The 15,592-nt window shown below is 42.8% G+C and overlaps 2 protein-coding genes across 3 annotated transcripts in view; one reads left to right on the forward strand and one right to left on the reverse strand.

Moving 5' to 3' along the window:
- Positions 1–336: 336 nt before the first annotated feature.
- Positions 337–9,041, forward strand: nr2f6a (nuclear receptor subfamily 2, group F, member 6a). 2 transcript variants are annotated; one of them, XM_005920669.2, is made up of 6 exons: positions 337–1,242; positions 1,559–2,339; positions 3,783–3,877; positions 5,218–5,549; positions 5,722–5,968; positions 6,608–9,041. In XM_005920669.2, the coding sequence occupies exons 2-6, from the start codon at positions 2,071–2,073 to the stop codon at positions 6,880–6,882; spliced, it is 1,218 nt and encodes a 405-aa protein (XP_005920731.1). In that variant the 5' UTR covers positions 337–1,242; positions 1,559–2,070; the 3' UTR covers positions 6,883–9,041. The 2 variants fall into 2 exon arrangements, with proteins under 2 accessions (XP_005920731.1, XP_005920732.1); XM_005920670.2 differs by having other exon boundaries at positions 5,221–5,549.
- A 41-nt stretch (positions 9,042–9,082) lies between these two features.
- Positions 9,083–15,592, reverse strand: part of zgc:154006 — a 20,058-nt gene continuing 13,548 nt past the window's right edge. Inside the window, exons 11-15 of the mRNA XM_042219965.1 lie at positions 12,408–12,562; positions 11,934–12,182; positions 11,100–11,271; positions 10,903–10,944; positions 9,083–9,539 (exon numbers count right to left, since the gene is read on the reverse strand). Of these exons, the coding sequence (XP_042075899.1) occupies positions 9,438–9,539; positions 10,903–10,944; positions 11,100–11,271; positions 11,934–12,182; positions 12,408–12,562 (720 nt within the window). The 3' untranslated portion in view covers positions 9,083–9,437. The remainder of the gene's footprint in view (positions 9,540–10,902; positions 10,945–11,099; positions 11,272–11,933; positions 12,183–12,407; positions 12,563–15,592) is intronic.

Below are 15,592 nucleotides of genomic sequence, written 5' to 3' on the forward strand. Positions count from 1 at the left end.
GGCTTGCATGTGTTTGTTGTGGGGCTTCTGGGTAATCTGGTTTTGTCGGGATGGTTTTTGAGGCCTCGGGGTCATGCTCTCTGCATCTCTGAAGACAGACATCCTCCACATTCTTCCTGTGTGTGTGTTTGTGTGCGCACGCTGCCCTACACAGCCCACTCTCTTTGCTCTTTGACTCCAATGGCCATATAAGGCAGCCAGCACCATGGTAACCACAGGGCTTGAATAGCAGTGTCAAATCCCTGGGAGCGCACACACACACACACAGCCCCCTCCCCCTCTGCATACACTCCTGCTCCCCTCCCTCCTTCTCTCTCTCTCTCCGGCTTTGCTTGATCTCTCTTTCTCAAACACACACACAGACACACACACACAGACACACACACACATACAAATACGTTGGAGGAAAACAGACAACAGGAAAGAGGGTCGAGGAGAGAGAGAGACAGAAGGTGGGGGGGAAAAAGCAAATGCTGAGAATTCAGTCTGTGTGTCGAGCTCAGCCATTTCCTTGAATCATAATCTGATTTGTGGACTGTGAAGCCGGAGAGGGAGAGACAGAGGGGTGAGAGGAGCACCCATCTCTGCAACCCCCTCCTTCTGATCGCCTGAGCCATAGGGAAAAGCTTCTCACACACACACAGAGGCGAAAAGCAGCACACAGGGGCTAGGCCGCAAGTCATTAGTTCTTGGTGGACAAGCACTGACAAAAGGCTGGAGGGAGAAGGCTGCACAGGCGCCTGGAGAGCGACCGCAGGAACTATGGAGGGCTGAGCACACGGACACCCTCTTGTACGCTCTCTTGTTTTTCTGGGTTTTCTCTGTGGAAGCAGGAAGCACAGAGGCTTGTGTCACAACTGAAGCTACAACAAGCTACAACAAGCAAGGAAGAGAGATCACTTCCTTGTGCCGGGGATCTGCTGGTGTGTATTTTGGAAGTGAGTGCAGGCAGTCCACGTCGCCAGGTCTGCTGCCACCGCTGCTGCTTTTGCAGCTGCCCCCAACATCGCTCTGAGGACCGCCGTGACCACCTGAAAATGTTGCAGCTGCTGCGTGGACATTAACTTGGTTTGCTCAGTGTGGAATGTCTCCATCACGGGTCACAATGCTACTGCTGCTGCTGAGAGGATTACAGCAGGGAGAAAAGAGTTGCCTGCCTTCTCAGGAAGATCTCTAGAGCGACGAGAGGATTTCTTTTTCAGCGAGGGGAGCCACAGACACCACATTACTGTTTGCTCTAAGGTAAGCTTGACATTTTCTCTCAAAGGACTCTGCATACACAGAATAGCTGCTACTAGCAAGGGCAAATTCAGTGTTAGGGGTACTTTAAGAGGGGCGGTGAAATGCTCTCCAGGCATGTGCTGAGGCGAGCTATGCTGAGGTCCTTTTTCAGCCATTACTGTTGCTACAGAGACAGGGCTGTACGTGTGTGAGAGGACAAGAGCATGCAGAGCAGCGCGAGACGGGATTCTGCACCTCGTGCCGTTTGCTTGCAAATGATTTTGTGTTTTGCTCTAATTTTGGAGGGTGTGCGCTTAATGCGTGTTTCCTGTGTAAGGTTCCTCGGCTGAGACTATTTGCCTGGGCAGTGCTCGTTGCCCTTAACCATCTCAGGAACTGGTCTGAAGAAGAGGACGAAAACACCAGGCAGGGGCTACGAGCTGGATAAAGAGAGAGCGCAAGAGACACAAGACACTGAAATCTACATGCATGCAAAACTAAAAGTTGCCACACTGAGACTGTTTCCAGGTCATAGTGGAGTGGGAGGAGACTGATCACTCTTGTTTTTATTTCGTTCTCCTGCCAAACACACTTCTACTCAAAGGCTTAAAGCCCCCTCCTTTTTTTTAACCCCCTCATTGACATCTGCCATCAACCTCAAGGATTGTTTTTCTTTCTGTTCTTTTGTATAATAACCCAGAGACTTCATAAACAACTGAGAGAGGGAGAGGTGGGGGAAAACACACCACACACAGTCTGGACTTTTTTGATATTTATGTTACCTTGACAGCAACCAGAAATCTTGGCTGCCTGTCCCATTTTCCTCTGCGGTGGTTCGGTAACCAAGCGATGGCCATGGTGAGTGGGGGCTGGGGAGATCCCAATGGGGGCACTAACGGGCTGGGGGACAAGGGCTACCTGAGGGGGGAGGAGGAAGACGGTTCTCCCCAGGCGGGAGGCAGCGACATGGAAGCCGGAGAAGATGACAAGGCCTGCGTGGTGGACTGCGTGGTGTGCGGGGACAAATCCAGCGGGAAACACTACGGAGTGTTCACCTGCGAGGGCTGCAAGAGCTTCTTCAAGAGGAGCGTCAGGCGCAACCTCAGCTACACCTGCAGGTGAGGCATTGTGGGTAATTGTTATTTTTTGATTTATTGATGGGCTGAGCTCGCACAGCGTTGAGAAACCCGCTTAATACAGGATTCTGGAAGGTGAAAGAGGAAATGAGACTAGTTATCGTTAAAAATACGTCCATGTGGTTTTTTTTCTTTTTAAAAAAAATTGTAGCCTAAATGAAGTATTGAAAAAATAGTTATTATTGACAAATATAAACTTCCTAAATGTGAGGACTCGCTGCATTTCTTTGTCTTGTTGTACTGGATGTACTACTTTAAGTGCCACAAAACAAACTGCTTTCATGTGGGAAGAACATTTTCTCTATTATCTGTTTTTTTCTGACTAAATTATTCCCCAAAAATAACAGAAATGTTACTAATCAAATCAGCTATTATTTGTAGCTGATATTTATTATATCGTTAGCTTCATAGCATAAGTGCCTAAGTCATTTTTTTGTGTTTTTTTTGTGACGGACAGGATGATGCAGCAGTGGTAGGGGAGTAAAGTTAGGCAAAAATCTCAATTTGACCAAAAAAGGACTTAGGCACTTATGCTATGAAGCTAACGATATGTGTTCACTAGATCGCCATTACAATTTTGAAACTAGTGATTATTTTCATTTTTTTTAAATCAATCTAAAAAACTCTCCGTGCACTTCAGCTTGCATGCTTTGCCATGCCAGATATTCTCACTTCAGATTATTTCTGTTCACTTCTGATCAAAAAACTGTCTGAATCCATTAATTAATTACAATTATTTATTTATTTATTTGCTGTTCATTTGACTTATTTAGCCCGTGATAACATTTTTAGCCAATTTTACTTGAATAATAATGAAAGTGTCTGTTGTGCACAGCACACAGCTACATACAGTTAAGCTACATGACTGAACCATGTAGCCATCAGCTCTCTGGGCGCCATCATGTTGTGCGCAGCCTCGTGGAAAATCTAGTTTCATAATGCAATATTAATGTTGAGTAGCTCTGTTAAAAGGAAGTGCTGGCATCAGGCTGTTGACACTAATCTGCAAACAGCTTTTATGCTCATCAGATTTTTTGTTTGTTCTTTTTGAGAGGAAGATAATGGCTGCACATCAGAGCAGAGCAGCTTTTCCACTCGCTGTATGGGGTTTGTTCTTACATTTGTCATCAGGTTTGGCCGCTTTTGATCACATGTCACACAAACTGACGCCCGCAGTAAAGCTGACCGTTATTAACTGTATTACAGGACAGTGTGGTCGATGTATTTTAATACATGTAAATACAGTATGTAAGAGGTGTGATGTGAGGCAAATGTTTATTAACTTTACACATCTGTAATGCTGCTCTGCTGCATGTGCTGCAGAATTGTTTGCGATGACATGAGGCCAACTTCATTTTTCCAGACAATCAAATATTTAATGACTTATTATTCATTAATTGGCTTTTTTGGCGGGTTTATTCTCAGATCAAATAGAGAGTGTCAGATCGACCAGCACCACAGGAACCAGTGCCAGTACTGTCGCCTGAAGAAGTGCTTCCGTGTTGGTATGCGCAAAGAAGGTAACTATCCTGTTCCCCAAATTATTTTACCATCCATTCACTTTTTCTGGCAAGAATAAGAAACACTGTGGCAAATGCTGTGATTGTAATTGCACAATAGTGGAAATAGTTCAGCTGAATGAATAAAAGAGGCTACTTTCAGCTGCTCTTGTATTTAGAATGGGTCGCCACAGTGGGTAGCTCTGCTTATTTGATTTATATGTTGGATACCCTTCCCTACGTAAACCCCAAAGAACCGGGGATCTTCTGCTTGTTAGGCAAATGTGTAAACCACTACACTATAAAAAAGGGGGAATAAGTGACATTCAGCACTAAGCATCAGAGTCTTCTCGTTATTTCCGTCAGATACTTTTTTAAAAAAAAGAATAAAAACCCATTAAAGTATATTAGTAATTATCTGCTAGTGTGATCTTGCCTTTTCTGTGCTCTGTAGTGCAGAGAATGCCACACATGGTTCTCTAGGTCCTATCATGGCTTAGCAAGCCATGCGTGTCAGCTCAATGCCATGTACTAAGTGGCTTAATCTAGTGCCTGCGTAACAGTGAGTGAGAGGGATACAGGGCTAAGACACCTGCGTCCCAGAGGCTTAAACCTCTGGTTGAAGCTACAGAAATCCTCTGACTTGTTGGCTCAATCAAGAAGAATCCAATATGGGAACTTCACCCTAAGTGGAGGATCAGGCGAGGCCATCAGTAAATGTCACTCTGACAGATACACAACAACAAACAAATAAATAAATAGTTGTATACAAACACATTTGTTAGGCTTTTTAAAACTGACATCAACATTTAGGAGATTCTAAGCACAGACATCCTCCCTCAGTGTCCCTTCAGTTGGTTTATTCCTTGCAATCACAGATCACAAAGTACGCTAACTACACACATTATGAGTCCCTATAGAAAACGAGAGAGATTCCCTTTGCTCCACTACCTTGACTGAGAGGTCAGAGGTCAGAGTCAGCTAGTGAGCCGCATTCCTACTGTATGTGTGAATTGGGCATATTGATCAAGGACGCTTGAAAAGGGCAGATGCTCATACCGGGAATTAATATCCCCAAATGGAGAGATCTCTACTGGTTTCTGCCCTGCTTTGAGCTGAGCTTGATTGTGCATGCTTTCAATGCTGGAGAATAGCTTCCTAATTGAGTCAGGTCTGGTAATCAGAAATGCACTGCTGGCTGAATTCAGTTTTAACTTTTCTTCTCTTTGGTCTTCTCAACCAAATCCCCTCCATCACCTCCCCTTGTCTTTTGCAATTTTCTATTCTGCCCTTTTCTTCTCCAAACCCTTTCCTTTCCTTTCCTCTCCTCTCCTCCCCTTTGTCCCCCAACCAAAATACAGCAGTTCAACGCGGTCGCATCCCACCTCAGCCGAGCCTCAGCCCCTCCATCACACCCATAGGTGGCGCCAGTGGCCTTGGAGGCGGCGAGTTCTATAACAACAACAATGGAGGTAGTGGTGGTGGTCAGCCAGTGTCTGAACTTATTTCCCAGCTCCTGAGAGCCGAGCCTTACCCCAACAGTCGCTACGGACACCAGTACAACCAGCAGGCCGGTCCTGATAACGCTATGGGAATAGATAATATCTGTGAACTGGCTGCGCGGTTACTCTTCAGCACAGTGGAGTGGGCGAGGAACATCCCTTATTTCCCTGAGCTGCCTGTGTCCGACCAGGTTAGAGGATTATTTCTAATTAAAAGCCACATATACAGTTTTGACTTTGAAAGACTCTTCCCTCTTTATCAGATTATATTGCAGGAACTGTAAAAGATAAGCAGAATGAACTGAGTAGACATTAAAGTGTTGAGGGGGGGTGTCACTGATTGAGACACTACTAAATCCTCAGGTGGCCCTGCTGAGACTGAGCTGGAGCGAGTTGTTCATCCTCAGTGCGGCACAGTCTGCCCTGCCGCTCCACATGGCGCCCCTGTTGGCTGCAGCTGGTTTCCACTCCTCGCCCATGTCTGCGGAGCGCGTGGTGTCCTTCATGGATCAGGTGAGGGTGTTCCAGGACCAGGTGGACAAGCTGACCAGGCTACAGGTGGACTCTGCTGAGTACAGCTGTCTCAAGGCCATCGCGCTGTTCTCGCCAGGTGATTAGTGATTCGAGTGGCTAGTAAGAGCAGAAAACGTCTTGCTTGTTGACTTCACCTGCTGTCATTTAGCACTGCTAGATCAACAAAAGAATGGTTCAAATCCTCACAGTTAGATGGTGCCTGGCAAACATCCAACAGCTTTATCTTGTAAAAAAGACCCTTCTTCTTCTTTCATGGAGAAAAAACACAAAGAACTGCTGGAAGACTAACAAGCCACTTAGTCCGAGGCATTCATCGAACAATTTACCTCCTATGGCACCATCTCCTGGCTTGTCATTGAAAATGCAGTAATGTTTTAAGTGCTTTGTAATTAGCAGCACCATTGATCAGCATGAGCCCTGAGCTTTTCCTGACTTAAGTCTTACATAAGTGTCTGCCTTAAAGAAATAGTTTATAGCGACTGTCACCTCTAAAAGCGATCATTATTTAAAGTAAAACTTTTTTTAAGTGAGGCTTATAAATCATTTTTTGGCCTGAGAGCATCCATAGATGAAGCACTCTGGTTTCACGTGTTTCCCTCTGGGAGGTTTTATTACATTATTTGCTGGGATTTCATCCTTCCTCTAGGCTCATCACGACTCTTTATGTAACCTGCCCACACTATTAAGTAACTGCCTCCTCCCTCCTCCCTCTTAGATGCCTGTGGTCTAACAGACCCAGTACACGTGGAGTCTCTGCAGGAGAAGGCTCAGGTGGCTCTGACAGAGTACGAGAGGATGCAGTACCCGAGTCAGCCTCAGCGCTTCGGCCGCCTCCTCCTGCGCCTGCCCGCCCTGCGTGCCGTTCCTGCCAGCCTCATCTCCCAGCTCTTTTTCATGCGCCTGATAGGAAAGACACCCATTGAGACGCTGATCCGGGACATGCAGCTCTCCGGAAACTCAATCAGCTGGCCGTATGTCCCAGGACAGTAGCTCCCTGACAGACGAGGTCTCCGTCTGGTAATAGTGACGACAAGGACCCACAGGAAACCTCCTGACTCATCACTATCCATCTGTGTGGTTATCAAACTGCAGCGCCAGCTGGCCATCATATGCACTGTACTGTAACCGCTCAATTCCCCCTCATGAACGAGCCCTCAGACTCCACATGGGCCTCCAGAAGAAGAGAGTAGAAGAATAGCATAGCCAGTGCCAAGCTGGAGCTGTCTTGTTGCCAGTGCTGTCGTTCTGGTGCCAGGTCCCAGGCCGGAGACCAGCTCCTCACGCTGGGCTCCGATATGGCCACCACAGCCAGTCATGTCACCACCCACATGTCATAGTGACTAAAGACTCTGCAGTTTCATGTAGAGGGCAGCAGCACCCCACTAGAAATACATTTAGAGAACAAAACTGTCCTGCCAACAAACATCGGAGGAGCAGTGTTTCCCACACCAGGCTCATTTTCCATAGCTCGCCATTTGTGATACAATGACCTTTTTAACCAAATAACTGACAACAGGATGATGAAGTATCACTATTATGGATCGATCTGTGCGCCTCACTGTTGAAGGGAAACTCTTACCTCAACAACGAGGAAGACACTAAGGAGCTCCTGAAAAGGAGCAGAAAGGAGATAAAACCAAGGAAAATTCACCAAAGTCTATCATATCATCCTACGAGATGGTCCTCACACCCAGAAAACGAGATGAACCGACTTGTGACTGCCTGACCATCGAGTAAACAGCGCATTTAAATTCATCCACAGGGCTCACTGGTGGTGTAGTTGAAGAAGATTTAAAAAAAAAAGGCATAGTAAGATGAGAGCGGACTAATACCTCACTAGACATCAGAATGCTTTAGTCTGATATTTCCTAAACACAAACCTCTGTAAATTTTGTTCACCAGAAACCGCCTTCTTTTTGACAACTGCCTTGTTTTTCAGTACAAATTTGAGACACCTGTGTAACACGAGTCTTAGATCCCCCAAATTGATTTTCAGTCGTTTTGACTCGCTGAATACGGTGCGTTCAGCGTTATTTTGATCAAACATCATTGTTATTATATATACATATATATAAATATATATTTGTTTTCTTTTTTCACATATGCACTGAGAAACGGCAGGCTGACGTCTAAATCCTACTTGAGTTTAGTTGTTTGAAATGATTCTAAAACAATAAGAATTAGCTTGACAAAAACAGCTCTAAGAGTAAATAATCGACACTACCAGTTAAATTCCAGTTTACGCTTCTGGAGATCACGATCTCCCGAAAACTGTATTGAAATATGTACATATATATATTGAGCCCGGCTTTTGTCTTTTCTGCATGTTCAACTGTTATTTTGGATCTCTGCTAAGTTGATACTGTTTTATTTTATGTAATTAAAGTTTCATTTAAACATTAAAGTATTTGCCTTCAATGGTAGCTCCTAAATGTTTCTTCTTTTTTTTTCCTACCTGTATTTACATGAAAATACCTCTGTCATCTGTTGAGATGTCAAGAAAGAAGCTGAATGCCATTACAACTAATACGACGTAGAGCTGTTCATGCTCTCATCTCTTAGCATCTTGAGTGTGTCTCTGCTGTTTGTGAATGATGTTGTAATTGATGAGGATCTGGTGAAAAGACTGCGCTTGCAGGATATTCAATGCCAAAAGATTATACTGTCTGTCGGGTTAGAAGAAGATGGGATTCCCTGGTCCACATGAATTTACCTCACATGGGTATTTCAAGAGGCGGGTTTACAAAATCAGGACTATTTTAGGTATTTTTAAGGAAATGATGAAAAACGCACTCCAAACTCAGCACGATTCAGCAGTTAGCAATTTAAGAAACCAGAGAGGAAGGGTGCAACTCCTGCTTCTTGATTTGCCGCTGGGCCATTTTGGAAATTCTTTGCATATTCTTCCCTCAGTCTACAATTCACACAACCACGCCGTAGAGGCAGGGGAACAATATTGTTAATGTTTTCTTATCTTTGTGTTACTGAGTTCTTAAGATTTAAAATTTCATGTGTATGGCAACGCTATTAAAAGAATCAAACGATGACGATGTGTCTTTTGTTATGGTTTTTTTTTAACTTCTTGAATAATGTGTTGTAATTTCATCTGTATGAAGAATGCCAAATAAACACTGCAACATGTACTGCAAGTTTGCTGTTGAAAGTAGTTTTGTATGACAAAAACAGGAGTTTCACTTGCTTCTTTATTTACATTACGCTCGTCTTCCAGCGTATTCTTACATAGTTTGTCATATATTTAAATTAAATTACAACTGAAATTGAAATCTCATGCTTAAATATGACAGACATCGTGACAGACGTATGACAGCGCCGTGTTCCTATGCAGTTTAAAACCACACACAGAGTTGCTGTATGCTTACAGCTTCATGAACACTGATGTCAAAAACAGAAATGAGGTTCACTGGCTGTAGGACAAGTATTAGTGACACTAGCTGGGAAGTTCTGTGCAGCCAGTGAAGGAAAAGTCAGTAAATGCTGGATGAATTCTTGTCAGCACACCTTTCTGGACAGATGAATAATGTACACTAGCAGAAACCTTGGTCGTAGATTTTCACCAGACGTTTGATGTGGAAAAGTTTTTGCCGAAGTTCCTTACTCTGCTTCTTCTTTGCTTGATACTCAGGCGTCTAGAAAAAACAAAATTTAAACAAGTGTATATTTAACAAACTCAATATTGTCAATTGTAGTAGTGTTACAGTGCAGGAATGAGATAGCTAGTTTATTTTATAATCTGGACTGTAAAAAAGCTAACTGCATTTGTCTAATATATGAAAACATGTCATAGCTCCCCTTAAAGAGATTAAAAAGTATATAGATGGCCACATTCTGCTTTCAGGTCCTTCTCTGGGTTCCACCCTCCCCTACTGCTAGTTCCTGATGTTCCTGCTTTTCATGTCACTGGTGCTGGTATGAGTCCTGCAGCCACTGCATGCTCTCCAGGGACTATAGAAGTTGACTAAAGTTGCCTTTCCTTAGCTTAGCTAGTTTTTATTTTTACTTTTTTGTAGGTTTCTTATGTGCCTAGCTGGTTTTTGCTTGTTAAACCCGACTGATTTATTGTGACCACAGGGAGCTTGTAGGGGAGAGTTGCCATATTCTTCTCATATTCCCCCTTTTCTCTTGTTTATCTTTGGTTGCTAGGGAGTCGAGGAGTAGGTCTGCTTTTCTGTTGAGTAGCTTCATCAGTCAATGGGTTTTATTTCAGGTTAGGGCCATTTTGGTTGCTGTGTTGGTTTTGTCTCTTCCTAAAATGAACTTCTGCTTCCTTGTATTCACAACCTGACAATAAATCTTTTCAAACCGACCCAAACAGCCTCCTCATGTTTCCCCATCTAGTATTATGTAATTCCCCTTACATCTAGGCCTATTTGGGGATGTAACATGGTCCCCCCAAAGCCCCCAAATTGGGCTGTTAAATCAGAGAACGATGAAATGGCATGTGGGAAGATTTCAGACAAGCAAAGATGGTGAAAAAGTCTTGCCAATTTTGTTTTTATTGATTTCCCTGGTGACTCTAATCCTGCATTTTTTCTGTTTGCGTGACCACTGAAAAAAATTTTGAAAATACCCCTCAGCTCCCTTACTGCAAGACATCAGAAAATAGTCTAGTTTATGGGCTTAATCACCAGCTTCAAGCCCTACTGATTATAAAACAAAGGCCATTTTAAAGAAATGGTCCTCAGCAGAGTTAGAAAGAAGGAGCAACAATTTATGATAAACAAGTCATTAGCCGACTAGCATGCAGTGTCCCACTTTTTCACCAGCTGCGTTGATTTCAAAACGCTAAGATGACGTTGGAAGAAATGTTCGGTTTGACGCTTCACAACTGATCTTTAATTTAACCAATGAGTGATGACGCAGCAGGCATATCCATCTTTTATATTCAATCTATGATTTTAGGTTAGTGTATGTTTAATTTACTCAGTTTCTCTCTAAAGTGAAGAAACTGCAAACTTTACATTATGACATAACAGATCTTCTTATACTCACACTTTTAAGGCATTTCAGTCGGTTATACTCATCTGCCACACCCTAAAAAAAGAAAAAAGAAAGGTTTTGCTGACTTTATGCTGGGAAATGTCAAATACTTAAATACAAAAGCCACAACCATGACTGGCTGATATATTCTCCTGGCCCTCCACCTTCAGCTTTTCCACTCTGTGCACCTTATTCCTGTTTTTCTCTACCTGGTACTTCATGGAGTCTTCTTCCAGTGCGTCCAACTCTCGGCTCAGCTTGTGCATCTTGTCGCTGATGTCATCCAGCTCGCTGCAGAGGATCTTATAGCGCGACAGATCTGAGTCAAAATCCTTCTTGTATCTTCTGCGCTGCTCATCTGAAGTTATCTCTGGGTACAGCCTGGAACAGCGTTAATACCAAGACATGAAATCATTGTTACATTAAAACTGTTATTGGGGCAATGGCAGATACAAAGGGGAGCTTTTCATTAGTATCTCCACCAGTATTAAATTAGCTGAACTCCCTTAGAGGCAACTGTGATCCTGACCACTTCTTTCTGATATTGCTGTATTTTACTCTAAAACATTATAAATACTGTGTCATTTCTTTATTAAAGATGTGACTGATTAGATAATTGTTCCTCCTCAGGGTATGATCTTTACTTAATTGTGGGTATAACCAAAGGGGATTTTTAAAAACTGATACCAGTGCTAATTTTTCTTGCTTAGTCAACATCTGCAGTGATATTCAGCATTTTTTTTTATTTAATTCTATTCCTTCATAAAAAAAAAATTAAGAGACTGTTAAAATGAAGGAAATGCATCTAAACCAGCACGTAGACTCTTCATTTAGATGTAATGCATATTTTTAACATTATATGAGTAAAAGCACATTTTTCTTGTTAAATAAAGAGACGTGTAGTTTTTATGATTTCAGGTTCAAGACTATATTTTGTATTTATTATTTAAACTACTCTGAACACCACTGAAGCTTCTTTTGCTTTGAGTAAATACTTTCTCTCACACTGAACTCTCTGAGGTTGCAGCAACCTCAGGACATACCTGTAGAGGTAATCTGTGTCCAGCCCGTTGCCGGTGTCTCCCGTGGTGTAACCAGTTTCATACTGCGACTTGATCATCACCTGAGCAGCAGGCATTGGCTCTCTGTCCTTTTTCCGTTCCTTCTTCACGTAATAAGGTGGAGGCCTGATGCTGTCGCTCTCATCTGAAGAGCTGCTGGGACAAACTATGGCCCTGCAGTTTTGGTACAAAGGCTCAGCACCATGTGTCTTGCTCTTGTTTGCAGAGAAACTGTGGAAAATCAAGACTTAACTGAACATCAGGAACAGGGAAACATAACTTATGTGTTTGACACTGTGACGAAAATGTGTCTCTTTTTGCTTTTTGTACTTCATACTTGTTTGGATTTGAAGCCAAACGTGTGTGTGTGGTTTTGTAATGTGACCTATTATTTGAACACAGGCCACACTGGAGAATCTGTGCGTCACAGACTCATTTGCTGCAAACATCACCCACCTGTTGGTTTTGTAATTTCCCTCACTGTGGATGCTGACTGCTCCATTGCCGTAGGAGACCGCGCTGTTCTCCGCCCTCAGGTCTGGCGCTGCTCTCTCTGACACAACAACAGTCGGTGCCTGCTGGGTGCTGCGCACTTCTCCAACATGATTCACCTAAGACAACATCCGGACCGTCAAATCATAATCTCCTTATTTACTTTCAGGACCTCTGGTTTGAATAACCTGAAGTCTTTATCTTGGTGTTTTCTGAGATAACGCCATATTTAACACGATGATATAAATAATATAATCCTCCAGAGTTGTGAGATGTATTTTTTTAAGCCGGAAAGAAATCCTTCGACTGACTCTGTCGCCTAAGTGGAGAAGTGCAGAACTGGAGGGTTCTCCAAACTGCTCAGAAACACTTGGCTGAAAGTCGGCATGTCCCTGCCAGACGCGTTCACATGTAGCCAGACTGATACAAGGGCAGACACAAACGCTAGCCTTGGCCTCAGCATGACTGTGTGACAGCTCTCATATCCATTCAGCCATTAAAGAGAGAGAGAAGCACTCCTCCAGGTTTTCAGGATGAGCTCCCCCTCACCTAAAATAATCTCTTCATTTCTTTCAGCAGCTAACAGAGGCGATTCATTCGAAGGACACACGTGCACAATACAATTTCCCGGTTCCATCTGATGTGAGATGCATTCCACCAGAGCGTTAACAGTGTGAGAGCGTGTGAACATCAATATCATCAGCAGCGCCCTGAAAAGGCTGAGACTGCGGCGAAGAGTCGCATGTGTTTATCAGACAGATATTTTAACACCTACAGTGTAACAGATGCTGCAACCACTGTCAAAAGAAAACATCCTTATAGGGTACGGAGAATATCAGACACTGGAACTGCATTACGCCTCATTTGATCCACTGTCATATGCATCATTAATGAAGGCTTGTCTGACCTATTTCTGTAACAGGGTGCAGTCACACAGGATAAAGGTCTAGCGAGCTGATGTTTGAAAAATGCAGTCAGTGAAATAGATCTTATGAATGTCAGGGTTGCAAGTCAATCCCCTATGTGAGGGTGTGGGGGTGTGTGGGTGGGGAGCACCTAGAGGAAAGCTACAAGGAATTTGATCCACTGCGGCAGACAGGTGCACATTCAGCTGTTATTGTTAAATCCAGACATCAGGATTATTATTAGTAATGCTTCTGATTACTACCTAAATCTGCAGATATTTCTAATTAAATGATTGTGCTGTCTATAAAGGGCTGCCAACTATTAGAATTTAGAAATTTATCCAGGAAAGCTGTTTTTAATGATTGCTTTGACTCACTATTATGGTAATTTGTAAGCCATAGAATCTTCGACATTATGTAAACGCTCATCACAATAAAATCTCTCTGTAACCTTGAGATATTTTTCCTTTGGAGGAGGTCTCTGGGGTAACTCCTGATGCTGATTAAAAAAAGCCCCATTAATTACGTTTTTTTTTTAAATTCAACATAAGCAACGCACAGTTTTCAGATATCATAACGCATTTTCTTTTAATCTACTTTTCCTATATTCCCTCAATTATCTCCCTTTTCCAGTCATGTAGCACAAAACCGGGGGAAATTACGTCTTAGCCAGGAGTCTAATCTGCAGCAGTGTGTAGCAGCCCCTTCACAGACTGAATCATTTAGTGCCACCACACTCTGTAGGGATTCACACAGCAACACAGAGGCAACTCAACCCTTTTTATTCATTATACATGCCACATACATTATATATGCCTCCCTGCAAGGCAAGCATCTTCAGTGCGATACAAGAGTGCCCCAGAATAGGGCCTGCCTCTTGATGAAGCAACTTGGTACATGCTTTGCGCTGATAGGAAGAATGTAGGCCAAGACTTCACTGAACTTACTGAATACGTTGCTTCCCTTGCCCTAATGAGTCATGGTGGGCCTGATACGTTCATGTCACATGGCTACTTTAATAGATTAATTGCTGCTAAACATCGCATCAGGCTACTGCGAAATAAAAAGAGCACATAGCGGCAAAGCAGCAGGAATAGCTGGTAAATGCTGGACCGCTGATGCTCTCTGAGAAAAGCTCTCAAACCAAATTTTCTTGTCCTTTCATTGACACATGCGTCAATAAAACCACAAAAGAACTAATTCTTTAAATTCCTCAAACCCCACATCCTTGCTGAGGTCATAATCTGAGATGAAGCATACCTGCATCTCTGAGAAATGCAAAGAAGGCAGATTGGACAGTATGTGCAGTATGTTCCCATTAATAAACGTGCTGTGGAGGATGTTTATTAGTGACATGACAATGAGCCAAATTGCACCTCAACGTTCTGTGAGCTTTGTAGCGAACCAAGTGGCAAAGTGATGGAGTTGTGCATCAGATGGCATGGTCATTCCAACAGCCTGACCTAAACCCATCATGGTTGGGATGCAGAGGGAGGAAATCAGTCAAGAAATGCTTATCGCAGCTGGCAGCTCCTGCAAGACTGCTGGAAACAATTTTTATGATAACTTAAGGAAGTCGCTTGTCAGAATGAACAGCGCTCAAACCTGTTATCAAAGCAAAGGAGGTTATTTGAGGAATGCTTTGTTCACATTTTTTGCTCCGCACATTCAGTAAAGGTCAGAAGTTTACATGCTCTCATCACGGGCTTGAACGTTATGGTAATTTGGGGCTTTTAGTTATTTTTTTGAACTGTCCTTTTTGCATGGTGAAATAATTATACAGCATTCATCTTTAATGGCTTTAAAAAGAAACAACAAGAAGTGGGTGCACGAGTTTGAATTTATTTTGGATTTTCTCTAATTCCCATACAGGCTGATGGGCAACTTGCTGAGGGACATTTAATCAAATGTTTGTGAGAGTGAGTGTCAATTAAAAGCCCCAAATTACCACGACTGTAAACTGTAATTGTGTTATTTAAATTTTTTGATGTCTTCAGGACTGTTCTACTATACTGTCATGTATGAAAATAATGAAAAACCATTAAATGTGTACAAATTGGTACTATAGTTCAAGCACATGTTTTTTCTGTGGGTAAATCTTGACAGATGGAACAAAGTGGTGCTGCATGTTAGTCAAGAGCTTCTATTTCTGTCTGTCTCTTTTATCTGTCTCAGCTTTAAGTAGATTTTTTGGTTTCTAAGTCATAATTTATGTAATCTAAATTTAAACAAAAATAAATGTGA

This window comes from Haplochromis burtoni, unplaced genomic scaffold (genome assembly GCF_018398535.1).
Source record: "Haplochromis burtoni strain Fernald_Lab_line unplaced genomic scaffold, NCSU_Asbu1 Contig_41, whole genome shotgun sequence".
In the NCBI taxonomy this organism is placed as follows: Eukaryota; Metazoa; Chordata; class Actinopteri; order Cichliformes; family Cichlidae; genus Haplochromis; species Haplochromis burtoni.